At 30.1% G+C, this 26,700-nt stretch overlaps 1 protein-coding gene across 4 annotated transcripts in view; it reads right to left on the bottom strand.

Moving 5' to 3' along the window:
• LOC129756720 (serine/threonine-protein kinase N) overlaps nucleotides 1–26,700 on the bottom strand; it is a 295,803-nt gene that overhangs the window by 101,570 nt on the left and 167,533 nt on the right. For all 4 annotated transcript variants that reach the window (XM_055753708.1, XM_055753706.1, XM_055753709.1 and 1 more), the window contains exon 2: nucleotides 11,164–11,488. In XM_055753708.1, the coding sequence (XP_055609683.1) occupies nucleotides 11,164–11,488 (325 nt within the window). The remainder of the gene's footprint in view (nucleotides 1–11,163; nucleotides 11,489–26,700) is intronic.

Raw genomic sequence — 26,700 nt, 5'->3', positions numbered from 1 at the left:
GACAGTGTGCACTAGAATAGTTTTTTGAAATTTTGAATTATGTTATTAGAAAATTAATTATTTGTGAAAAAATTTGTAAAATTTATAATCTATTTCTTTTCAATTTAAATATAGTTTTCTGAGGATGGCTGAAATTCAGTAAGCCGAAACGTAAAAAACAGCAGTTATATTTATCGTCGTAAATCACCAAAAAATATCAATCAAAGAAAACCACAAGAAAGTGCGGTGATCAAAACCAAACAAATAAAACCCTGTTTTTTTTGGAATATTAACTGTTTTTTTTTTTTTCTATTAGAAACACTTTTTTTTAAACAGCGCAATATTAACAAAAATTGAAAAGAACATAATAAACAATATTTAAAAAATGATTACGATGCGTTTTCGTTGAATTTTAACCAGAAAAATAAAAGAAATTGAAAAAAAATAATTTGGACACTTTATTTTGCCCCTCACTGTATGCACTATGTAATGTAAACCTTCTGATAAAAAATAAAATCAACTTTAGAATACAATAGGTTTATGTATGCGAAAAATGATCTATCAAGAATTTTCCGGGTTTTGATTCGAAACTCCCGATTGATTTTTCCCGGTTTTTGCGAGTCGATTTGTAATTCCCGTTTTTTTATTCGATTTTCTCGGTTCGCTGCCCACCCTGTGTCAAAGTATTGAAACAGGCAATTCGAACAAAGATATTTGAAAAAAATTGAACCTTTTACTTAATGTATAAAAACATAAGTTATACATTTGTTCCTCTTCTTTTGGTGAATTTAATTTTTGGAATAGTCCACAACGGTGGTTTGCAAAAAAAAAAATATCGTGAAATTATGCATTATGATGCACAAAATTTCATGTTGTTTATTGAGATTCTCTCCACACAGAAGTTTAAACAATTTAAAAAAAAAAATCAAATGATTTCTTTTCTTTGAACAGTTTATAAAGTTCTAAAAAAAACAACGAGACTTGTGTTGCCATTTCGAATTAGAAGATGTATTAAATTTTTTTTTATTTACATAGTTTTTCGTTTCACGACATAACCTGATGAACAATACTCCTCCAATTCACTCGGTCTCTGGCAACTGTTCTCCAATTTTTCGAGCATCCCACATACGCCAGAACATATTCCAGTAAAGTATCGCAGCGCTTATGTAATTATAATGTATAATCGGTATGAAACGAGGTTTCTGGTAAATATAAATTTTGCGTGAAAAGTTGAATTTAGATCATGGAAAATCTAAGAAATTGCAAATTGAAAAAAAAATCGAAAAACAGCTACATACCTTTGAAAATTCGTCAAAAATTCTGTGTTTCGTATTTTGAAAATCTAAAGATGTGAAAATGTGCCAAATTACGTCAACTTTTAATCCTCTTTTCAAAATTTATCTGGTATGACTTAAACAATTTTGACGGTTCGTTGATTGAAAAGTACGGTTTCACACCACTTTTTTACAATTTTGTGATCATGATCTTAAATTTTGTAAAAAAAATATCCTTATGAGCAACTTATAGCTTCTAACTTCAGCTTTCTTGAACACTAAATGATTTTTTTTGAGCACTCCGTAGCTGATCTGCAGCATATTTTCCGAAGCATGTTTTCTTCTGATTTTTTTTCATACTTTGAATTGGAAAACTGAACTGTCAACATTGTCTGAAAAACATATTTGAGTTGCATTATGAGATTTCCAAAACTATAAGTTTTGTAAAAATCGGTTGAAAACATGAGAGATAAATTGGTTCTATTTAGTCAGGAGTATCAAATTGACACTCCAGCGACTGTAAAGGGAAAAAATTACAGCGATGGATGTGATTTAGATAGTTGAAGAAAATTTTATTCCAGTTTGAAAACTACCAAATCCAACCTAATTCGCAAAATTGCTTCAATAAGTCAGAATGCTCTTAATGCAAGGTGACTGGAAACTTTCGTCACCGTCGGCTGCAAATTGTGTCGAAACAAGTGCTGAAGGAGTTCGATACAGTTTACCATTCAATGGAACTCCCAGCAGCGGCAGCTGGTACGCACATCTTGTAGAAATTACTAATTCAGCCTTAGAATCGCTGTATCATTCATAGTATGTACCCGGCACATTGTTCACAGCTTTTCACAGCTTTGAAACAGCTTCCATTCATAGTCGTCGCTGTTGCTGCTCTATTAATGACACAATCAGTAGCTACTACTAGTAGTTGTTCGGAGTAGTTTAGCTTAATTCAGGAAAGCGGCGACGTTGTTGGCGATGACAACGCCAAATGGGTGCCGTAATTGTACCATTTTACCAGATATGTAGCCACTAAAGAATGGAGGAGACGTGTGTGAATAGTGTCGAGGTAAAATTCACAGAACCTTACCAGACCAGAGGAACAAGTTTTCTGCAAACGAATGAAAACAATTTTATCACGTTTTCATACAGCTTCTGGTCAACATGTGCCTTTCGGTATGTTTGCGTTTTCCTTCGCCCCGAATGGGTGTAATTTCGCTCCTCTTTTCTTACCGGCTGCTGCTGCTAATGCACACTTGTACCAACCTAACGCCGAAGGCATTCACAAAATCCGAGCTGCACAATTTGCTTGAATGGAAATTGAAATTTAATTGAATCTGTAGTAGCAGCTACCAGAAGGGGATGGCAAAATTCTTAGCTTGGAACCATTATTCGGTCCCTTGATGGTGGTGGCCTTGTTGTATGACATCACTATGGTGTTGATTTTTTTCTAAATGTTGGCAATAATTGTTATTATCTTTCTGAAGTAGATACTGAAGACTAATTACAGCAAATGCAGATAGAGTAAACTTGCACGAGTAGAACAAATGTTCTTGTATAATAACGTGAATCAAACTTGGGTAAATCTATGAATGACAATTTCAAAAGCAAAAAATTGACAAAAAGGACATAATAACAATAAAAAAATGTCAAAGAGACAAAACTGATAAGAATGACCAAAAGGCAAAAAGAAAGGTACAAAAAATTGAGAAAAACGAGCAAAATAAAAAAAAATGGCAAAAAAAAACATAAACAACTCAAAACAGCAAAAATAATAAAAATGACAAAAATAACAGAAATATAAATTATGCCAAAAAAAAATAAATAAAAAAAATTAAAAAGAATGATCAAGTTACCAAAATGACAAAAATGACAAATAATTAAAAATTGATTTGAAGACAAAACTAACCAAAAAATGACAAAAAAATACAAAAAAGACTTAACTGACAAAAGTGACCAAAAGTCAAAAATTTTATAAGAGAAAATTATGACAAAAAAAAACAAAAATGATCTAAATAACGAGAACTCAAAAAGATACAAAACAAACAAAAATCAAAAAATGAATAAAACAACAAGAATCACAACAAATGAAAAAGAAATACAAAAAAATGACAGAAGAGACAAAAACGAAACAATGGCTGAAAACACAAAAATGAAAAAAAAATCATAAAAATGACAAAAAGACACAAATGACAAATATGACAAAATTGACAAAATTGAAAAAATATTAAAATGATGAAAATGACACAAACGACAAAAATGCCTAAAAAACAAATATGACAAAAAATAACAAGAATGCCCAAACGGGCAAAAATGGGAAAATTGAAAAAAGAAAAAAGAGATAAATGACAAAAATGAAAAAAAAACATACAAAAATGAAAAATAAAAGGTGAAAATGACAAATATGAAAAAAAAATAACTCAAATGGACAAGAGTATCCAAAAAGAAAAAAAAAGAAAAAAAAAATACAAAAAAAATGAAAAATGAACTGAATGACAAAAATGAAAAACCTGACAAAACTGACAAAAAAAAATACAAAATAACAAAAATAGCATATATTACAAAATAAACAATATTTACAAAAATGACAAAAATGACTAAATTGACAAAATAACAAAAATTACGAAAAATAATAAATAACAAAAAATAGCATAAATTACAAAGTTAACAATGTTTACCAAAATTACAAAAATGACAGAACTGACAAAAATGACAAAAATGATAAAAATGACAAAACTGACAAAAATGACAAAAGGACAAACTGACAAAAATTAAAAAAGGACAAAAATGACAAGAATGACAAAACTGCCAAAAATGACAAAAATGACAAAAACGACAAACATGACAAAAATGACAAAAATTACAAAAATGACAAAAATAACAAAAATAACAAAAATGGCAAAAATGACAAAAATGACAAAAATGACAAGAATGACAAAAATGACAAACATGAAAAACATTACAAACATGACAAAAATGACAAGAATGATAAAATGACAAAAAATACAAAAATGACAAAAACGACAAAACTAACAAGAATGACAAAAATAACAAAAATGACAAAAATGACAAACATGAAAAACATTACAAACATGACAAAAATGACAAAAATGATAAAATGACAAAAAATACAAAAATGACAAAATCGACAAAACTAACAAGAATGACAAAAATAACAAAAATGACAAAATGACAAACATGATAAAAATGATAAAAAAGAGAAAAGTGACAAAAATAGCAAAAATGACAAAGATGATAAAAATGACAAACATGACAAACATGACAAAAATGACATAAATGACAAAAAAAAAAAATGACAAAAATGACAAAAACGACAAAAATGACAAGAATGACAAAAATGACAACAGTGACAAAAATGATAAGAATGACAAAAATAAAAAAAAAAAGACAAAAATGACGAAAATGAAAACCAATGATAAAAATGAAAAAAATGACAAATATTACAAAAATAACAAAAATGACAACAATGACAACAATGACAAAAATGACAACAATGACAAAAATGACAACAATGACAACAATGACAACAATGACAACAATGACAAAAATGACAAAAATTACAAAAATTACAAAATGACAAAAATGACAAAACTGACAAAAATGACAAAAATGACAAAAATGACAAAATTGACAAAAATGACAAAAATGACAAAAATGACAAAAATGACAAAAATGACAAAAATAACAAAAATGACAAAAATGACAAAAATGACAAAAATGACAAAAATGACAAAAATGACAAAAATGACAAAAATGACAAAAATGACAAAAATGACAAAAATGACAAAAATGACAAAAATGACAAAAATGACAAAAATGACAAAAATGACAAAAATGACAAAAATGACAAAAATGACAAAAATGACAAAAATGACAAAAATGACAAAAGTGACAAAAATGACAAAAATGACAAAAATGACAAAAATGACAAAAATGACAAAAATGACAAAAATGACAAAAATGACAAAAATGACAAAAATGACAAAAATGACAAAAATGACAAAAATGATAAAAATGACAAAAATGACAAAAGTGACCAAAATGACAAAAATGACAAAAATGACAAAAATGACAAAAATGACAAAAATGACAAAAATGACAAAAATGACAAAAATGACAAAAATGACAAAAATGACAAAAATGACAAAAATGACAAAAATGACAAAAATGACAAAAATGACAAAATGACAAAAATGACAAAAATGACAAAAATGACAAAAATGACAAAAACGACAAAAATGACAAAAATGACAAAAATGACAAAAATGACAAAAATAACAAAAATGACAAAAATGACAAAAATGACAAAAAATGACAAAAATGCCAACAATGACAAAAAAAGACAAAAATGAAAAAAAATGACAAAAATGACAAAAATGACAAAAATGACAAAAATGACAAAAATGACAAAAATGACAAAAATGACAAAAATGACAAAAATGACAAAAATGACAAAAATGACAAAAATGACAAAAATGACAAAAATGACAAAAATGACAAAAATGACAAAAATGACAAAAATGACAAAAATGACAAAAATGACAAAAATGACAAAAATGACAAAAACGACAAAAATGACAAAAATGACAAAAATGACAAAAATGACAAAAATGACAAAAATGACAAAAATGACAAAAATGACAAAAATGACAAAAATGACAAAAATGACAAAAATGACAAAAATGACAAAAATGACAAAAATGACAAAAATGACAAAAATGACTAAATGACAAAAATTACGACATTGACAATTTTCTGTCATTTATGTCATTTATGTCATTTATGTCATTTTTGTCATTTTTTTTTCATTTTTGTCATATTTTTCATTTTTGCCATTTTTGCCATTTTTGTCATTCATGTCATTTTTGTCATTTTTGTCATTTTTGTCATTTTTCTCGTTTTTTTTCATTTTTGTCATTTTTATAATTTTTGTCACTTTTGTCTTCTTTGTTCTTTTTGTCATTTTTGTCATTTTTGTCATTTTTGTCTTTTTGTCATACTTGTAATTTTTGCAATTTTTGAAATATTTGTTATTTTTATAATTTTTGTCTTTTTTCATTTTTGTCATTTTGTCATTTTTGTCATTTTTGTCATATTTTTCATATTTGTCATTTTTCATAAGATTTGTCATATTTGCCATATTTGTAATTTTTCATAAATTTTGTAATTTTTGTAATTTTTTTTTTTTTAAATTTTTGTAATTTTTGTCATTTTTGTAATTTTTGTAATTTTTGTAATTTTTGTAATTTTTGTAATTTTTGTAATTTTTGTAATTTTGTAATTTTGTAATTTTGTAATTTTTGTAATTTTTTGTCATTTTTGTCATTTTTTGTCATTTTTGTCATTTTTGTCATTTTTGTCATTTTTGCACTTTTGCACTTTTGCATTTTTGTCATTTTTGCCATTTTTGTCATTTTTGTCATTTTTGTCATTTTTGTCATTTTTGTCATTTTTGTCATTTTTGTCATTTTTGTCATTTTTGTCATTTTTGTCATTTTTGTCATTTTTGTCATTTTTGTCATTTTGGTCATTTTTGTCATTTTTGTCATTTTTGTCATTTTTGTCATTTTTGTCATTTTTGTCATTTTTGTCTTTTTGTCATATTTGTAATTTTTGCAATTTTTGAAATATTTGTTATTTTTATAATTTTTGTCTTTTTTTCATTTTTGTCATTTTGTCATTTTTGTCATATTTGTCATATTTGTCATTTTTCATAAGATTTGTCATATTTGCCATATTTGTAATTTTTCATAAATTTTGTAATTTTTGTAATTTTTTTTTTTTAAATTTTTGTAATTTTTGTCATTTTTGTAATTTTTGTAATTTTTGTAATTTTTGTAATTTTGTAATTTTTGTAATTTTTTGTCATTTTTGTCATTTTTTGTCATTTTTGTCATTTTTGTCATTTTTGTCATTTTTGCACTTTTGCACTTTTGCACTTTTGCATTTTTGTCATTTTTGTCATTTTTGTCATTTTTGTCATTTTTGTCATTTTTGTCATTTTTGTCATTTTTGTTATTTTTGTCATTTTTGTCATTTTTGTCATTTTTGTCATTTTTGTCATTTTTGTCATTTTTGTCATATTTGTCATTTTTGTCATATTTGTCATTTTTGCCATTTTTGCCATTTTTGTCATTCATATCATTTTTGTCATTTTTGTCATTTTTCTCGTTTTTTTCATTTTTTTTTTTTCATTTTTGTCATTTTTGTCATTTTTGTCACTTTTGTTTTCTTTGTTCTTTTTGTCATTTTTGTCATTTTTGTCTTTTTGTCATATTTGTAATTTTTGTAATTTTTGTTATATTTGTTATTTTTATAATTTTTGTCTTTTTTTTCATTTTTGTCATTTTGTCATTTTTGTCACTTTGTCATTTTTGTCATTTTTGTCATATTTGTGAAATTTGTTATTTTTCATAAATTTGGTCATATTTGTCATATTTGAAATTTTTCATAAATTTTGTAATTTTTGTAATTTTTTTTAAATTTTTGCCATTTTTGTCATTTTTGTCATTTTTGTCATTTTTGTCATTTTTGTTATTTTTGTCATTTTTGTCATTTTTGTCATTTTTGTCATTTTTGTAATTTTTGTCATTTTTGTCATTTTTGTCATTTTTGTCATTTTTGTCATTTTTGTCATTTTTGTCATTTTTGTCATTTTTGTCATTTTTGTCATTTTTGTCTTTTTGTCATATTTGTAATTTTTGCAATTTTTGAAATATTTGTTATTTTTATAATTTTTGTCTTTTTTTCATTTTTGTCATTTTGTCATTTTTGTCATTTTTGTCATATTTTTCATATTTGTCATTTTTCATAAGATTTGTCATATTTGCCATATTTGTAATTTTTCATAAATTTTGTAATTTTTGTAATTTTTTTTTTTTTAAATTTTTGTAATTTTTGTCATTTTTGTAATTTTTGTAATTTTTGTAATTTTTGTAATTTTTGTAATTTTTGTAATTTTGTAATTTTGTAATTTTTGTAATTTTTTGTCATTTTTTGTCATTTTTGTCATTTTTGTCATTTTTGTCATTTTTGCACTTTTGCACTTTTGCATTTTTGTCATTTTTGCCATTTTTGTCATTTTTGTCATTTTTGTCATTTTTGTCATTTTTGTCATTTTTGTCATTTTTGTCATTTTTGTCATTTTTGTCATTTTTGTCATTTTTGTCATTTTTGTCATTTTGGTCATTTTTGTCATTTTTGTCATTTTTGTCATTTTTGTCATTTTTGTCATTTTTGTCATTTTTGTCATTTTTGTCTTTTTGTCATATTTGTAATTTTTGCAATTTTTGAAATATTTGTTATTTTTATAATTTTTGTCTTTTTTTCATTTTTGTCATTTTGTCATTTTTGTCATATTTGTCATATTTGTCATTTTTCATAAGATTTGTCATATTTGCCATATTTGTAATTTTTCATAAATTTTGTAATTTTTGTAATTTTTTTTTTTTAAATTTTTGTAATTTTTGTCATTTTTGTAATTTTTGTAATTTTTGTAATTTTTGTAATTTTTGTAATTTTGTAATTTTTGTAATTTTTTGTCATTTTTGTCATTTTTTGTCATTTTTGTCATTTTTGTCATTTTTGTCATTTTTGCACTTTTGCACTTTTGCACTTTTGCATTTTTGTCATTTTTGTCATTTTTGTCATTTTTGTCATTTTTGTCATTTTTGTCATTTTTGTCATTTTTGTCATTTTTGTCATTTTTGTCATTTTTGTCATTTTTGTCATTTTTGTCATTTTTGTCATTTTTGTCATTTTTGTCATTTTTGTCATTTTTGTCATTTTTGTCATTTTTGTCATTTTTGTCATTTTTGTCATTTTTGTCATTTTTGTCATATTTGTCATTTTTGTCATATTTGTCATTTTTGCCATTTTTGCCATTTTTGTCATTCATATCATTTTTGTCATTTTTGTCATTTTTCTCGTTTTTTTCATTTTTTTTTTTCATTTTTGTCATTTTTGTCATTTTTGTCATTTTTGTCACTTTTGTTTTCTTTGTTCTTTTTGTCATTTTTGTCATTTTTGTCTTTTTGTCATATTTGTAATTTTTGTAATTTTTGTTATATTTGTTATTTTTATAATTTTTGTCTTTTTTTTCATTTTTGTCATTTTGTCATTTTTGTCACTTTGTCATTTTTGTCATTTTTGTCATATTTGTGAAATTTGTTATTTTTCATAAATTTGGTCATATTTGTCATATTTGAAATTTTTCATAAATTTTGTAATTTTTGTAATTTTTTTTAAATTTTTGCCATTTTTGTCATTTTTGTCATTTTTGTCATTTTTGTCATTTTTGTCATTTTTGTCATTTTTGTCATTTTTGTCATTTTTGTCATTTTTGTCATTTTTGTCATTTTTGTCATTTTTGTCATTTTTGTCTTTTTTGTCATTTTTGTCATTTTTGTCATTTTTGTCATTTTTGTCATTTTTGTCATTTTTGTCATTTTTGTCATTTTTGTCATTTTTGTCATTTTTGTCATTTTTGTCATTTTTGTCATTTTTGTCATTTTTGTCATTTTTGTCATTTTTGTCATTTTTGTCATTTTTGTCATTTTTGTCATTTTTGTCATTTTTGTCATTTTTGTCATTTTTGTCATTTTTGTCATTTTTGTCATTTTTGTCATTTTTGTCATTTTTGTCATTTTTGTCATTTTTGTCATTTTTGTCATTTTTGTCATATTTAACATTTTTGTAATTTTTGTCATTTTTGTCATTTTTGTTATTTTTGTCATTTTTATCATTTTTGTCATTTTTGTCATTTTAAGTCAGTTTTGTATTTTTTGTAATTTTTGTCATTTTTGTCATTTTTGTCATTTTTGTTATTCCAGCTTTTGTGATTGATTTTGTTTTTGTGTGTTTCATGTCGTTTCGTATTATCATTCCACGAGGAAGAATGACCTTAACGGGTTAAACTCCTATCAAAAAGAAAAATAAAAAATCATTCATGTTTTTTTTTTTGAAATTGTTGTAGCAAACGAAACTATTTTTTCCATATTTTTTCCAGTGCCATTTACCTTTGTCATTTTTGAACGTTTTTTTTGTTTGTTTTTTCTTTTTTTACATTTATACCAGAGATGGATACTTTTACGTATCCTGATTTTGTTATTTCACCAATCCCTGATTTTTGAGAAAAAATTGTTTCCACCCCTGATTTACGCCAATTATGTAAGTTTTTTTAAGTTTGTTCAAAACTCTTTGTGGATTCTAATTTATGTGTGTGGAGATTGTGATTCAGATTGAATTCAAAATTCAGTTCAATTTTTTCCAAAGTTCAAATTTTTTCATAGTTCAATTTGAACTGTTCAAATTCAAAATTTTATAATTATATCAATCTTAAAAATGAAGTTGCTGCACAAACAAATGCACCACCTCGAAGCCACGCGCCTCCGTATCATTCCAAATAACTTCCATTCGGCTCCATAGCATTTCTGTTGTTCCGGAGAGAGATATTTCATTTGTTGTTTCGTGTCAATGGTTCCAACAAACTGTAGCTCTAGGTGCAGTTTCGATGCAGCAACTATAATTCACCAACTACCGTCTTTCGGCGCCAGTTAGAAGAGCCCACTAAACTGTAAACAAACAAACCCCTATCACTAGCCAAACCGACACGATATAGCTAAAGTTAGTAATGCAAGGCCGGAATTCGACGTATGTTGCAGTTTGCATCGGAGATACCTTCTCGTTAAATTGTTTTGCTGAAATTACTGGAAGCCCTTTCGGTTGTTCGGAAGCCCTCCGTTTTGGTATTAGGATGGGCATTTCAATGTAGGAATAATTAGGCGAACCAGTTTCAGAAGTAAACAAAATTTTAAATAACTTTAGCTGAATTTCAAGAAAGGGTTTTCAACTTTGGATAAATTAAGCTAAATTCCTAAACTAACACACTCACCCTGGCCATTGGTGCTGCTGCTGACGCTGTTGCCCTGGGTCAGGATGATTTGGCTTTCCAGCTCGTGGAGCTCGGATTTCAGTTCTGCGAGCTTGTTGTTGCTCTTTTTGACGATGGAGGCCACATCCGAGAGGGAACGCCTATCGGTGGCCACTTCCCGTAGCTTTTCGGCACCTTCTTTGATTTTGAGCTCCTTCCGGATTTCCCGCCGGATGGCTTCTTTGATCTCCTCCAGCCGATTGGGGAGCAAACTTTCCGGCAGATTGTCGGCCAATCCATATTTGTGGCTGAGCTCGTACAGCACAGGATGCTTGATGTAGTCACCCTGTGAGTGGGGAAAAAAAAAGGAAAATTGGTTTAAGTACAGTGGCTACAGAAAATGACAAAGCAGTTACTAATTTGAACCAAAAAAGGTATGATTGATCATTTAGCTTCATTCTTATACAGCATCTAAACTACACTATACCAAAATTTTTTTAAAACATTCGGCTTTTACAGTTTGCGTCGAGAAGGTTGTGGGAAAGAGTTGTGGCGAAAATGAATTTGTTGGTAAAAATTGAAAACTTCAATTGGATTTCTTGTGAATGATGGAATATTTCTTGAAGTTGTTTAAACAAATGATCAGCTAAAGAAGCGCTCTAGGAAGCTGGGTTCCTGGTGATAGCTTGCTAATTAACAAACCAACTCAAAAATTAAAACCAACGTGATTGTACTATAGTGTTTTTAATTGTAAGATTATGTCTCTATTTTTTCTACTTCTGATAATAATCGCCATCTAGCTAGAAGGTTTATCTAACGTCTAATCGATTTTATTGCTGTTGAAATCACGATATTCTAAATTGAATAAGGAAACAACACAATTAAAACGGAAACTAACCTTCCTTTTTCTCAAAAATCACAAATCATAAGGAGATTTTTATTTTTTTTTTCAACTGAAAAAAGGTACTTGAAATTTTTCCAATTATGAAAAAAAAATTATTTTTATTTTCATTAATTGGATATTTTTACGTTTGATATTACGATTTCTTTTTTTAATCCTTTTTTTTTATTTATGTTTTGTTTGCATTTCTATCATTTTATGTCATTTTTGTGATTTTTGTCATTTGTGGCATTTTTGTTATTTTTGGCTTTTTTATTGATTTGCTCATTTATGGGATTTTTTTTTCATTAATGGCATTTTTGTCATTGATGGCTTTTTTTGTCATTTATGACATTTTTTATTTTTTTGTTATTTTCGTCGTTTTAACTTTTTGTATTTTTTGTCATTTCTATCATTTTTGTCATTTTTGTCAGTTTCGGTCATTCTTGTATTTTTATCATATTTGTCATTTTTGTAATTTTCATTGTCAATTTATTTTCAATTTCGCATTTATATGTGTATGTGTATTTCGTTTATGTCATTTTCTTTATTTTTTATGTCACCTTTGTTATTTTTATCATATGTGTTTTTTTTTTTGTTTTTGATTATCATTTTTACATTTATGCTAGTTGTGTAAGTTGATTTTTTAATTTTTGTTATTATTGTACAGAATTCTATGTGGATTTTCATTTATGTGTGTGAAAAGTTTGATTCAGAAAGAACCCGAATTACATCGTTACATTTTTAAAGTTTTGAATCCATTCCAAAACTTTTAATGGTTTTTGTTTTAACTATACTTTGAATTTATCTTTTTTGATTTTAGTTTTATTTTCCAAATTTGTCCTTTCATCTCTTTAATTTTTTCCTCTTCATTGAAAAAAATATATTTTGTCGATTTGTTTTACATTTGTTGTCTGTTTTCATATATTTTGATAATTTGTTTTTTTAAATATTTTTTTTATTTAATTTTTTTCGTTTTTATATTTTTTTTCATTTTTATTTTTTTTCATTTTTATTTTTTTTTTCATTATTATTTTGTTCTATGTGAATTAGTTCTATTATTATTTTTATTTTTTATTATTGGTTTTGATTTTTGCTTATGTTTTTATTGCGTATGTTTTTTTTTGCTTACATATTTTTTTTAAATTCTTCCTATTACTTTTTTTACTTTTTTGTTTGCCTTGAAGAATTGAATTTTTATTATTTTTTTTTTCCAAATTATTTCATTTTATTTTAATTGAATTCATTTCTTCTGTGTCAATTGTTTTTTTTTTCATTTCTTTTTTTTTTATAGATATTTTGCCATTAAGGTTGGTTTGGTTTTTTTTTTGGTTTTTAATTTTCCCAGTCTTTTTTTAATATTTAAGAGTATAAAATTTTAATTTCATATTGTTTTTTTTTCTTCCAAAATTCCTTATTTTAAATCTTTGTTTGTATGGTTGTATGGTCACTTCTTGATATCAAAAATATCAAGAGACAGCCGTTAGGGAAACACGCGGTAAAATAAGTTTTTTCTGAAGATGGATGAAGCTCAGTAGGCCGAAACGTAAAAAAAACAGCAGTTTTAATTTCCTGCTAAATAAATCACCGAAAAAAAATCAATCAAAGAAAGCCATAATATTTTAAATCAGAAATTTTGAATTGGAAATTGGAAATCAGAAATCAGAAATTCAAATTTTTGAATGTTCAGATTTTTTTATTTGAAATGTGGACAGCTACAAAGAAATTTAAATGTATTTTTTTATTTAACAACGTATTTCTAGGATCGTTATTTTTTTTATTTATTGTTCGTTTGTACATTTTATATTACCAATTTTTTTCAATCCTTACATTTTTAAAGTTTTAAGTCTATTTCAAAATATTTAATAATTTTTTTTTAAATTTTTCTTTGATTTTTTTCTTTTTGATTTTTTTTTCATTTTCTAAATTTATTTTTTTATTTCCTATATTTTTTTTTATAAAAAAAAATGATTTTATTGTTTTGTTTTATATTTGTTGTATTTTTTTTCATTTTTTTTATAATTTTTTTTTTGTTTTTCCATTATTTAATTCTATTACTTTTCTTTTTATTATTTTTTTTCTATTCAATATTGTTTCCTTTTGTTTTTATTGATTGTTTTTCTTCTGTGTCATTGTTTTTTTTGTTTCCTTTAGGTTATAATATTTTTTATATTGCTTTTTTTCCAAAATTCTTTTTCAGAAATTTAAATGTGTTTTTTAAGCAGCAATATATTTTAAAGTTCGATTCTAGAAACTGCTTAATGAAGAACCTAGAAACTCATGAATGAAAAAAAGTTTTCCTTTTTTTTCATTTATTGCTCATTTTTATATTTTATATTACCTTTTTTTCAATCCTTACATTTTTGAGGCTTTAAATCTATTTTGAAACATTTAAAGAATTTTGTTTTTTTAATTGTTCTTTAAATTTTTCCCTTTTTTGATTTTTTTTTTTATTTCTGAATTATTTTTTATTTCTTGAATATTTTTTTCTTCATTAAAAAAAATATATTGTTTCTTTTGTTTTATATTTGTTGTCTTTTTTGTAATATTTTTATTATTTATATTTTTGTAAATAGTTTTTTTCTATTTTTATTTATTTTTTCAGTATTTAATTCTTTTATTGATTTTTTCAATGATTTTTTTTATTTTTTGCTTTATTTTTTTTTATTTTTCTGATGACTTTTTTCACTTTTGTTGCCTTTTGATTGATTTTATTATTTTTTTTTCTTTTTATTTTTTTGTTTTTTTTTATAGCTATCTTTTTATCAAGGGTTTTCAAGGGTTCTTAAATTTTCCAGTCTTATTGTTATAATATTTTTTTTTTAAATTTTGTTTTATTTTTCCTTTCCATAGTTCTATATTTGTAATTAAAAATCAAGATGGAAATTGGAAATCAGAAAGCAAAAATTTAATAAAATGTAATTTTTATTATTTTGAAATGTGGACAGTTACAAAGAAATTTCAATTTGTTTTTTTTTGGGCAACAATGTATTTCTACGTTAGATTCTAGAAACTTTTAAACTTTCGTTCTTTTTAATTTTATTTTTCAGTTTTCACGTAAATAAACTCAGATATGAGAGGTCAGAAACAAAACCAGTTTCAGTGAATACAAATACAATCATTTTTAAGTTACATCGCAATATTTATAGAAATTTGGCTTTTCGTGCAGACCACATCAACAAGCAAAGGCCTTGTACAAAACTTATTCGAACTGTTAGGCGGTTAGAATTAATGCATAATTTTACTCAACGCATTCTTCCTCACCTGCTTTGAAAGCAATCGAATCTATCAGACCAGACCTTCAAAAGAAAATCCGTCCTTATGCAAACACTCAGAGGTGATTTAAAATTCCATTCAGCTATCTGTCCCTCAGGCCCTTAGCCGATCTTTGTTACCTTTTTGAGCTACACACAGTTATTTTTTTCTCATACTGTCCTCGACTTGCCCCTTGTCTTTCACACTCCCTCAAGTCTTTTCAAATCTTTTACCAAGCTTAACCCCAAAGTGGCGCTCCAAGAAATCTTTTTTTCAACTTTATAGATGTTAACGTAAACTTTACGATGCCGACTCGAGTGCTCCGGTAGGTCTAGAGAAGCTTCCAAATAAACGAACCGTGGCCAAAAGATTACATCAGGTATATTCCGATTTGCATCTGCTTAGTTAGTCTGCTGCTCTCTTCTCCGAAGTCAGTTCAGTTCAGTTCAGTTCCAGTGGGCTCTGAAGGCGACGACAACGTCTCAATTATGTTGAGCCGCCTGGGAAAATTGATTCAGTGACCCAGAAAAACCGCCAAAACGGACAGTTGTTTTTCCCATAACCACCACACCGGTTGATGCGGCTTGTTTTGGGCCACGGCCCGGTTTTACGGACCCACGAATAAACAACAAACAAATAAACACCAAACGGAGTTTTTTGGAGGGCCCTGAACTCATCATCAATGGAGTGATTTATGCGAGCGCGGGACCGTTCCCGAACTTCGGGCAAGTTACTAAAAATTATCATATAAAATAACCGGCTGCGCTTTCTTTGTTCGCATCCGCCAAAAGTAGGAAAGAAGTAAACTTTCTTCAACCGAAAAAATAAGTAAGCAACATTTCACATCAATTTGCACATGTTTATCTTTTGGGTTCAACTAAAGGCGGACAAATGGCTGACAGGCTGACCGGCCGGCTCAATTTTGCCCATTTTGGCGGGCATGTTGAACGTAGGACAGCCTAATTGCTCGTAACCTCCTTTCGTTCGCCTCAGCTCAGGTTCATAGTGTTCACTTCAAATTTGAAGTAAGGCCAAGTTCAACGAACTCCTCTCAATCGGTTACCTGGATAAATGAGAAATTTTGCATCATGTTTAAAAATATTTCATTTGACACTGTTTTAAATGAAACTAGAACGAAAATAAACATCGAAGCTTAAAATGTGCCAAGAAACCAAATTAGTCATAAAAGTGCTCATAAATACAACACGATAATATCTTGGACCAGTCAAGATTAAGAATGAGTGATTTTTTAAAATTCTGTTGTGAGCCTTTTTACAGCAGAATTCGATGAAGATATTGAAACTTAGTACTCTAATGATTCAAATAAAGGGTGATACGGTCAAAATTTGGTCAATATCAACTTGACGTATTTCTTTCAATTTTGCATTTAAAAAACCTGAACACCTCTCATTTTGAAGGTGTGTGTGTAGAATGTTGCTCCTATTTTGATTTTGGAATTCACTCTTCAGTTGTCAAAATGCCGTCCAAGGAAGAAGAGCAGCGTATCAAAGCTGGCAAAATCGCTAAAAGTTGCCAAATCAACCGTTACAAATGTAATTAAAGTGTTTGGGGAACGTTTGTTGACAGCCAGGAAGTCTGGATCGGGGGGAAATCGAAAACTGGAAGCCACTGAGACGACAAAGAGAGTTGCTGGTAGTTTCCAGCGAAACCCTAACCTCTCTCTCCGAGATGCCGCAAATAAGCTGAGTGTATCGTCTACAACCTTGCATCGAGCCAAAAAACGAGCCGGACTATTGACTTACAAGAAGGTAGTGACTCCAAATCGCGATGATAAACAAAATACGACGGCCGAAGCGTGATCCCGGAGGCTGTACACGACGATGCTGACGAAGTTTGACTGCGTGGTAATGGACGACGAAACCTACGCCAAAGCCGACTACAAGCAGCTTCCGGGACAGGAGTTTTATACGGCAAAAAGAAGGGGAAAGGTAGTAGATATTTTCAAGCACATGAAACTGTCAAAGTTCGCAAAAAAAATATCTGGTTTGGCAAGCCATCTGAAAAGCAGCATTTTCATAGCTTCCGGGACTGTCAACCAAGAAATTTACGTGAAAGAGTGTTTGAATAAACGTCTGCTGCCTTTCCTGAAGAAACACGGTTGTTCCGTACTGTTTTGGCCGGATTTGGCATCTTGCCATTACGGTAAAAAGGCCATGGAGTAATACGCCGCCAACAACGTGCAGGTGGTTCCCAATGACAAGATCTCTCCGAACACGCCAGAGCTCCGCCCAATTGAGAATTATTTATTTTATTTACATAGTATTCCGTCTTACGACATAACTTGACGAACATAATTCCTAAAATTCACTCGGTTCATAGCAACCGTTCTCCAATTTCTCGGGCACCCCACGTTCGCCAGATCACGCTCCACTTGGTCTAACCACCTCGCTCGTTGCGCCCCCGCTCGTCTTGTTCCTACCGGATTCGTGGCGAACACCTGTTTTGCAGGACAGTCATCCGGCATTCTCGCAACATGTCCCGCCCAGCGTATCCGGCCAGCCTTTACCACCTTCTGGATACTGGGTTCGCCGTAGAGTCGCGCGAGCTCGTGGTTCATCCTTCGCCTCCACATTCCGTTCTCCTGTACGCCGCCAAAGATGGTTCTTAACACTCGTAGCTCGAATACTCCGAGTGTACGCAGGTCCTCCTCGAGCAATATCCATGTCTCGTGCCCGTAGAGAACAACCGGTCTAATAAGCGTCGTATACAGGTTACACTTCGTGCGAGGGCTAAGTCTTCTCGACCGCAGTTGCTTGTGGAGTCCATAGTAGGCACGACTTCCGCTGATTATTCGCCTCCGGATCTCACGACTGGTGTCATTGTCTGCGGTCACCAGTGAGCCGAGATAGACAAAGACAATTGAGAAATACTGGGCTATTGTCAAGCGGAACCTAAAGAAGACCAAAAAAACTGCTAAGGACGAGCAGCAGTTCAAGGCAAACTGGCTTTCTGCGGCGAAAAAGGTGGACAAAGTGACTGTACAAAATCTGATGGCAGGGGTTAAGCGTTGGGCCCGGCAATTCGGATTTGGAAAGCGGAAGCCTAACTGAATATTTTTCCTGAATTGTATACTAATTAAACTTGAAAAATAAATTTAATTTGATTTTTTAAATAAACGATTTCACCGATTTACACGCGTTTTCCCTTGACCAAATTTTGACCGTATCACCATTTATGTTCTATTCGGTTTCGGACATGTAGGTAGTCCTCAATCAAATGAGAGCTCCACAAATTTCTCTCAGAGAGAATTCTAGAAGTTGAAAAATTGGTGTAAAAATTCTGAAATATTTTCCATTGTGCATTCGTGCATCATGTCAGAGCGAAAAAGTTAATGAAATGGTACAACGTATGTGAGGTCCAAGTGATGTCATGGAACATAAAGTCTCCAAAAATGACAAACTTCCAATCAATTGTAAAGTATTGGGCCATTATTGAGTAGAACATTACAAAGACATGATAGACTGATTGAAAAAAAAAACATTATTTTATCATTCTAGAAGAGATGTTAACGATTTGTAGACATTATTGTTGGTTTAGATTCCTTACGATTTTTAACCCTAATCCGCTCTTGTGTGTCCATGTGACAATATTGACGGATTTGGTATGGTCTGACCCTTTCAGAATTTAATGAAGCTTCGTGAGCATAAAGATCTTTCCTAGTAAAGCAACTTGGCATACTTAGTTTTCCCAAAAATTTCAAAAGGGTCAAACTTTTCAGGCAAAAATTTAAAAAAAACATTTCTAACTCGAAAATTACAATTCCTACAAAAATGGTGTTCATGAGAGGGTTTTGGAACAATGATTGAATTTTTTGAAAAAAAAATTTATTTTAAATCCTACACTGAGAAAAATGCATTCGAAAAACTAAACTCAACTTCCCATAAAAAGGCAATCTCAAAATTTGATAAATTATTTTTCTAAGCCGGGTAATAATAAGGCCTACAAGTCGTCCATAAATTCCAACTTGTACATAATTAAGGAAAGGGTTTTTTCTAAAAAAAAACTTTTTTGTTCTAAAATCATGTAATCTATTTTTTTTAGTGTAGATTTCTAACCTTTAATTCAAAAACTGCTTCGTTGAATTGAGTGTACTGATTTCGAAGAAATAAGAGCTTCGATTGTGATAATTGAAGGTAAAAGTAAGTGGAAATACTACACTGAAAAAAATGCAAACTAAAATTTCTAAGTCGATTTCAAGGCATGGTTATCTCAGAATTCGATGATTTTTTTTTATTTTAAAATATTTTTTGTCACTAAAATTCTCCCCTAGACCGAATTTGTGTATGAATTGTAATTTTAGAGCTAGGAATTTTCATAAAAAATTGGCCTGAAAAGGTTGGCCCTTTTTTTTAGCCGCCTTCAAGTCTTCAAGTCTTCTAAGCCAGGGGGTATGAGATCGAATCCTGGTCACGGCATACATTCGGTGAGTTGATGGTTTTAGCATTTGTAAGATGCTAGCCATCATATCCTCGAAAGATGTACGCTTAGAGTTAAGAAGAAAAAAGGAATCTCTTCGAGGAAACATCATGTTTCATTGAGATCCTGTATGTGTTTGTGTTCGTTTAAAAAAAAAAATGTTAGTCTAGATCTTTTTTATGAAAACTAAGAATGCCAAGTGCCTCAACTACGTGAGGACTATACACACACACAACGTTTTATTCATTTATGAGAGGGTCATGCCAGATACTGTGTCGAGTTGGCGCGAAATCCGTCAATATAACAAAATCGAAACCGAAAACGGATATTACCGGCCGATTTTACCAATACCGAATACCGGTTTTAAAATCTTCCAAAACAGGTATTCTCGGTATTGATAAATAATTATGAGATTGCAAGCATGAAATGTGATTTTCACGTTTCCTTTAAAAGTTTTCTTTGTTTGGTTTTGATCACCGCACTTTCTTGTGGTTTTCTTTGATTGATATTTTTCGGTGATTTACGACGATAAGTATAACTGCTGTTTTTTACGTTTCGGCTTACTGAATTTCAGCCATCCTCAGAAAACTATATTTAAATTGAAATGAAATAGAATATAAATTTTACAAATTTTTTCACAAATAATTAATTTTCTTATAACATAATTCAAAATTTCAAAAAACTATTCTAGTGCACACTGTCGCGAAACTCACAACTTGTTTTGCCGCTTGTTTCCTTTACGGCCGTCGTACGATATTTGAAATCGACGTCAGATAGATGCTCCTAGTCAGCCGTCGTCTTGGTGTGCATCCGATTGGTTCGTCGTCGGCTTGGTTTTCGGTTGGACCGTTCTCTGGAATTGGGGCGTCCCTCTCAGCTTTTTTATGAGAGCGTCGTAAATATTCGAAATTTCTATGGCGTCCCTTTGAATGTTTACTGCTCTCTCTCCTCTCAGTTTTATGTGGAGTGTTTCTGCGATTTTCCTTCTACCCTCATCGCTCACTTTTTCCAAGATCTTGACATCATCGTATTTAAATGTGTGGTGATTTTCCACAGCGTGTTGTGTTAGGCCGGTTGTCGATGCGTTTGGTTTGAAACTATATATGTGATTTTTTATTCGTTTTTCGATCGTTTGCGAGGTTTGTCCACAGTAAACACGGCCGCATTCGCAAGGGATTGCGTATACTACTTGTGTTTGTTTCATTTTCGGTATTTCATCTTTGAGTTTGGTGAAAATGCTGTTTTTTATTTTGTTGACCGGTTTTGAAGAGACGATGATGTCGTATTTTCTCAAAGTTTTGGTAACTTTCTCACTTAGGTGGGGAATATATGTCAGCGAAGCGTATCTACCCAGTTGGGTTTCCCTTTCTTCGTATTAAAGTGAGTTGTAAATTGCGTCAACACGTACACTTAAAATATTGTTGATGAAATCGTCCGGATAATTGTTGCATCGGAGGATTTCTTTGACGTTTTGAATGCTTTTCTCTCGTTTCCCTATATCGGTTAGTTTAAGTGCACGGTCGATAAGCGCAATCGCAGTGTTTTTCTTATGCGCATAAGGATATAGTTTCAAACCAAACGCATCGACAACCGGCCTAACACAACACGCTGTGGAAAATCACCACACATTTAAATACGATGATGTCAAGATCTTGGAAAAAGTGAGCGATGAGGGTAGAAGGAAAATCGCAGAAACACTCCACATAAAACTGAGAGGAGAGAGAGCAGTAAACATTCAAAGGGACGCCATAGAAATTTCGAATATTTACGACGCTCTCATAAAAAAGCTGAGAGGGACGCCCCAATTCCAGAGAACGGTCCAACCGAAAACCAAGCCGACGACGAACCAATCGGATGCACACCAAGACGACGGCTGACTAGGAGCATCTATCTGACGTCGATTTCAAATATCGTACGACGGCCGTAAAGGAAACACGCGGCAAGACAAGTTGTGAGTTTCGCGACAGTGTGCACTAGAATAGTTTTTTGAAATTTTGAATTATGTTATAAGAAAATTAATTATTTGTGAAAAAATTTGTAAAATTTATATTCTATTTCATTTCAATTTAAATATAGTTTTCTGAGGATGGCTGAAATTCAGTAAGCCGAAACGTAAAAAAACAGCAGTTATACTTATCGTCGTAAATCACCGAAAAATATCAATCAAAGAAAACCACAATTTAAAAGTTTTCTCCAAATTTCATAAGTTGAAAAGAAAATTTTAAAGAATATCGTTATCGAAAGTGATAGGCACAAAAATCCTTTTTGATGTTAGGCTGAGTTTTACAACAGATTGGTTCTAGTTTTGGGTATGCTTTCTGGTTTTAAACTTGTCGTTTTTTATGGATTGACATCAATTTTGTTTGCTGGTCTACTTTTTGGGAGCTAAGAACAAATAAACATTGAATTCTCCATGTACTTATTTCACTTGGTATGAACTTAAGGGTGTATTCTAAGATAATGCAACACTTTATTTTGGATGGATATAAATTGATGAAATTTTTTATTAAACTTCCTAGATTTGCATATTTTATATGTGCCTAATTTTTTGACAATCTTTCAAGTAATTTTAGAAATAGCGTTCAATAAAAAGGATGAATAGGCTTTGGACGGGAATGTGGAAAATCTAGGAAAGTGTCTTTGAGAGACCTCAAAACAGCAGGAAATCAACTCTTTGACCGGAGTTCATGTTATACATAGTTTTAAGAGTCCTAGAGAATCTAACGGTGAGCTAAACTTTGAATATAAATGGGGAAGGTTGCTTTCTAACTGGTTCGTACAAAGACTGAAAATATGTTTCACTTCATGTTGACAAGTTAAAAAATTTGTCCCCAATAAAAAAATAAAATATATCGGCCAAACCACTAAACAATTTGATAACTAGCGGGGTGAAATTAAAAAAAAAGCAGGCTATTCGTGGACTTTGTAAGTGGTCCATAAATAACGATTGTTACAATAAACGTCAAAAAATACAAGGAAGCATGCCTCTAAACCCGAACGTTGTTCTTCCATAGCATTTCCATAGGTCTTACAAAGTAATTTTTTTATTTGATATCGTGCCATTATGACAAATCTGTGGAGGAATGATAATAAGTCTGTTGTTTTTTGTGTTAAACTTATCATAACTTCAATCAAATAGAAAAAAATAATTTGAAGGACAAGCTCCAGGAAATAGAGAACGTCATCCAAAAAATCCTTGATAAGGAAAAGGGATGGTTCATATTGTGAAATGAAAATGGCTCACGTGTCGCCCAATTATCAAAATCAATGCAATTCTTAACTAAACGCTTCCAAAATTTGGAAAAAAGGCTTAGTATAACCATCCCTAATTGTAAGTTTGGCGGCTTGCATCTTTATTCAGGCGCATCCAATGAAAAAAAATCTTCTAGGACGCTCAATAAATTGATTAAATTAATTCTGCGTCTCAAAAAACCAAATCCAAAAAAACATGATTCCGAAAAAAGCTACGAAATCATCAGCTACGAAAAAAATTCATTTTGTGTCCAAGAAAGCTGAAGTTAGAAACTATATAACTACAAGGGTATATTTTGTGAAATATTTTTTTACATCATGACCACAAAAAATGTAAAAAGTGGTGTAAATACGTTCTTGTCAATCAATGCAACAAGTTTATAATTTTTAACTTAAGCCTTTTTGTACACAAATAATATTTTTTTTACCATATTTCGTAGCTGATCTACAGTCTTTTTCCCGAAGCATGTATTTACAGATTATTTTCTTAAACTTTGAAAAACGGAAAACTGACGACTTTTCTTATTTTTGCTTTCAGACAAAAAACACCGTTTTTGTAAGTACACTAAATTTTAATATCGATTCCTTTAATTGTATCACACGCTAATCAACTAAAAAACCTTTATCGAATCCTTGATGAAGGTGAAATAAATCACTGAAACGTCGGAAGTGAAAACAATATTCGATTTCACTACCCAGTAGACTTAGAAAGCCGATAAAAACCTACCCACCATTACGAATTTTCAAAACTATAAATTTTATAAAAATTGGTTGAGAAACAAGAGAGGTTAGCAGTTTTTGTTAGGAGTGCCAAACTGACATTCCAGAAACTCCAACGTGTAAACATTTCTGGGACATCATATGTTGTCATATAACATCCTAACATCATTATAAAAGATATACACCGACTTTACAGACAGAGGCAGAGGCTTTACAGACTGAATAAATGACGTGGACAACTTAAGACTAACATTTAACACCCAGTACCGAGATGGGAATCGAACCCATGCCATCAGTGGATCAGCGATTACCATCTTACCACGCCAATAACTCGACCACCGAGACGTACGTACGTAACATTATATCTTATCAGATCGCATCACATTATAATCCTTGAAAAAAATATCACGGTTGTACCGGATAAGTTTTTTCAATAACTGCAACGGTTGATATAAAGTCGCGAATGCCATGAACGACTATAATCTAAACAAAAAAAGTATAACATTCTTATTATTATCTTATTATGACATATCATACTATATCATACCATACCCAGCTAACATTTCTATAGTTACTTTACGAAACCACATAAAAAATCGTCTAAAATTTTGTAAGTTTAAAGAGATCCGGAATGACCGTCAACTTTTCGAATCACCAAGCATCTGTGCATGAATGTGCGCAACGAGTTAAAAATCTGGTTGGAAGTTTTCATAGGAACAGAAATATTCATACACAACACAACACAATTCACAGGTAACCTGTATGACAAAACAAACAAAATTCAAAAATTTGACAAAATTGACGAAATTGACAAATCTGACGTTACTGACATAATGAAAATGGACAAAAATTGTCAAAATTGATAACAATATCGGTGACAAAACTAACAAAATTTAAAAAAATATAAATTTTAAGAGGAGAAACCACCGTGAATTTGTTTTTAGAAATTACCGATAAAGCAGATCAAAATTTCTAAAAAAAAAAAATATTAAAGATAATGAAAAAACTGAAATTATTGAAAAACAGAAAAAAAAATATAATTAGTTATCAAAAATATCAAAATTATAAAATAGAATAAAAATTCAAAAAAGACAAAATTAACTAAACCGATGAGGTAAGGGGTCAAGGGGATTATACACTAGAGGTGATTTGGGGTCATTTTTTAATTTCTCAGAACCTGGAGTCTTAAAAGCTTCGTTTTGATTCAAAACTCATTCATGATTTTTGCAGAATTATTTTTAAAGTTATTTACCTTTACTACTTTTATGTTTATACTAGCTGACCCGGTGTGCTTTGCTACATCTTCCAGTTATTATTGAAATTTGTGTTACCTAGTTATATTACTTTGAATTTATTTGCAGAAAATTTTCAATTCAATTTAAAAATTAATAAAATGTTTTTTTTTTTTCAAAATAAAATTGCATAATGTTTTATTTCAAAATCTTAACAATTTTTTTTATCCGTGTTTAAATCCTTTTTATGACTCTGGATTTCTTTGCTTCATAAGTTTATAACTTATGCCAAAAATTTTATTCAGAGAGGATAACAAAATAACGTCACGGGACACTTATTTTACCTATTTGTTCTCGAATTATTAAACAAATTGTGAGAGTGACCCATTCCTGCATTCCAATAACCCTAATGCTTCCATTAGGTGGTCTCAAAACATCAGAAAAACACTTCTTGTATACAAATACGATACCATGTCATATATGACTCCTTTCTCAATAAGTTTTCGAATTATTCAAAAAAATAGTGACCCTCTTCCCATTTTATATCTGCCCTCTGGCAAGAGAAGGAGGTCTCAAACCATCAACCCCTTCCCACTTTTTATCGTTCCACTGAATGCTGAACCACCGGAAAAGCATTTCTTGTGCTCTTGTACCCGCTCATGCCAAATTTGGTTTCTTTTGCTTTATAAGTGGTCGAGTTGTGCTATAAAATTGGTATCGGAGCTCCTCTTCCTACCTATCCCCTACTTGGAAGGAGCGGATAAAGTTCAAATATTCCTTGTATTCAAATACACTCCCATGCCAAATTCTGTTCCATTTGTTCGATTGTATGATTGTTCTCATGTCATATTTGATCCATTTGTAAGATAAGTTCTTGGTTTATGCAAAACAATCGTATGTGAGCTCCCGTCTTCCCGAACTGTATCACCAATCGAAGGATAAAGAAGTTTCAAATTAGCAAATAACTAGTATAAAAATGCTTTCCCATGCCAAAGTTGTTTCCATTTGCTCGATTAGTTCTCGTGTTATGCGAAAAATTGTAAAGAAGCCACCCTCTTTCCTTCCTATCACCCCACTGGAAGGAGGCAGAAGTACCAAATATTAACAGAAACATTCCTTGTGCTCAAATACCCTCCCAAGCCATTTGCTAGGTAAGTTCTCAAGTGATGCAAAAATTGTAAGGGAACACCATCTTCACTTAAGATTTTCCGACTGGATATTTCTTGTAATAAAATACCTTACCACGCCAAATTTGGTTCCATTTGCTTGATTAGTTTTCCAGTAATGTTGAAAATTGTAAAGGAAACCCGTCCCCACCTTATATCTCCTCACTGAAGAAGGGAGGGGTAACAAATATTCATAGAAATATTTATCGTACCCAAATACCCTTCCAAGCCAAATTTGGTTCCATTTGCTAGAATAGCTTTCAAGTTATGCAATAGAAAGTATTGGAAGGAGAGAGGGGTCTGAATGAATCTGACATGCTTATGATAAGATAGGCTGATAACATTTTCATCTGCATCTTTCAGTCACACACAAAGCGGTTGCGCTGGAAGGACAATGACAGCGATCACAAATAGTTTTATCACCAATCGTGTTCACATCTTATGCCAATTATGTTGAAATATCGGTAGCGCATGATTGGTGTAAATAAAGGATATTTTTTCGGTGTACACTTACAGTAGTAATAAGTTAATGTAGTTTTAATTGTAAAAGTAATTTATGTAATTCATAGGGATTTTTATTGATAGGGTTAAACACACCATAGGAAAAATATAACAA

This window comes from Uranotaenia lowii, chromosome 3, assembly GCF_029784155.1.
Source record: "Uranotaenia lowii strain MFRU-FL chromosome 3, ASM2978415v1, whole genome shotgun sequence".
Lineage (NCBI taxonomy): Eukaryota > Metazoa > Arthropoda > Insecta > Diptera > Culicidae > Uranotaenia > Uranotaenia lowii.
This window is presented reverse-complemented; position numbering and strand designations above follow the sequence as displayed.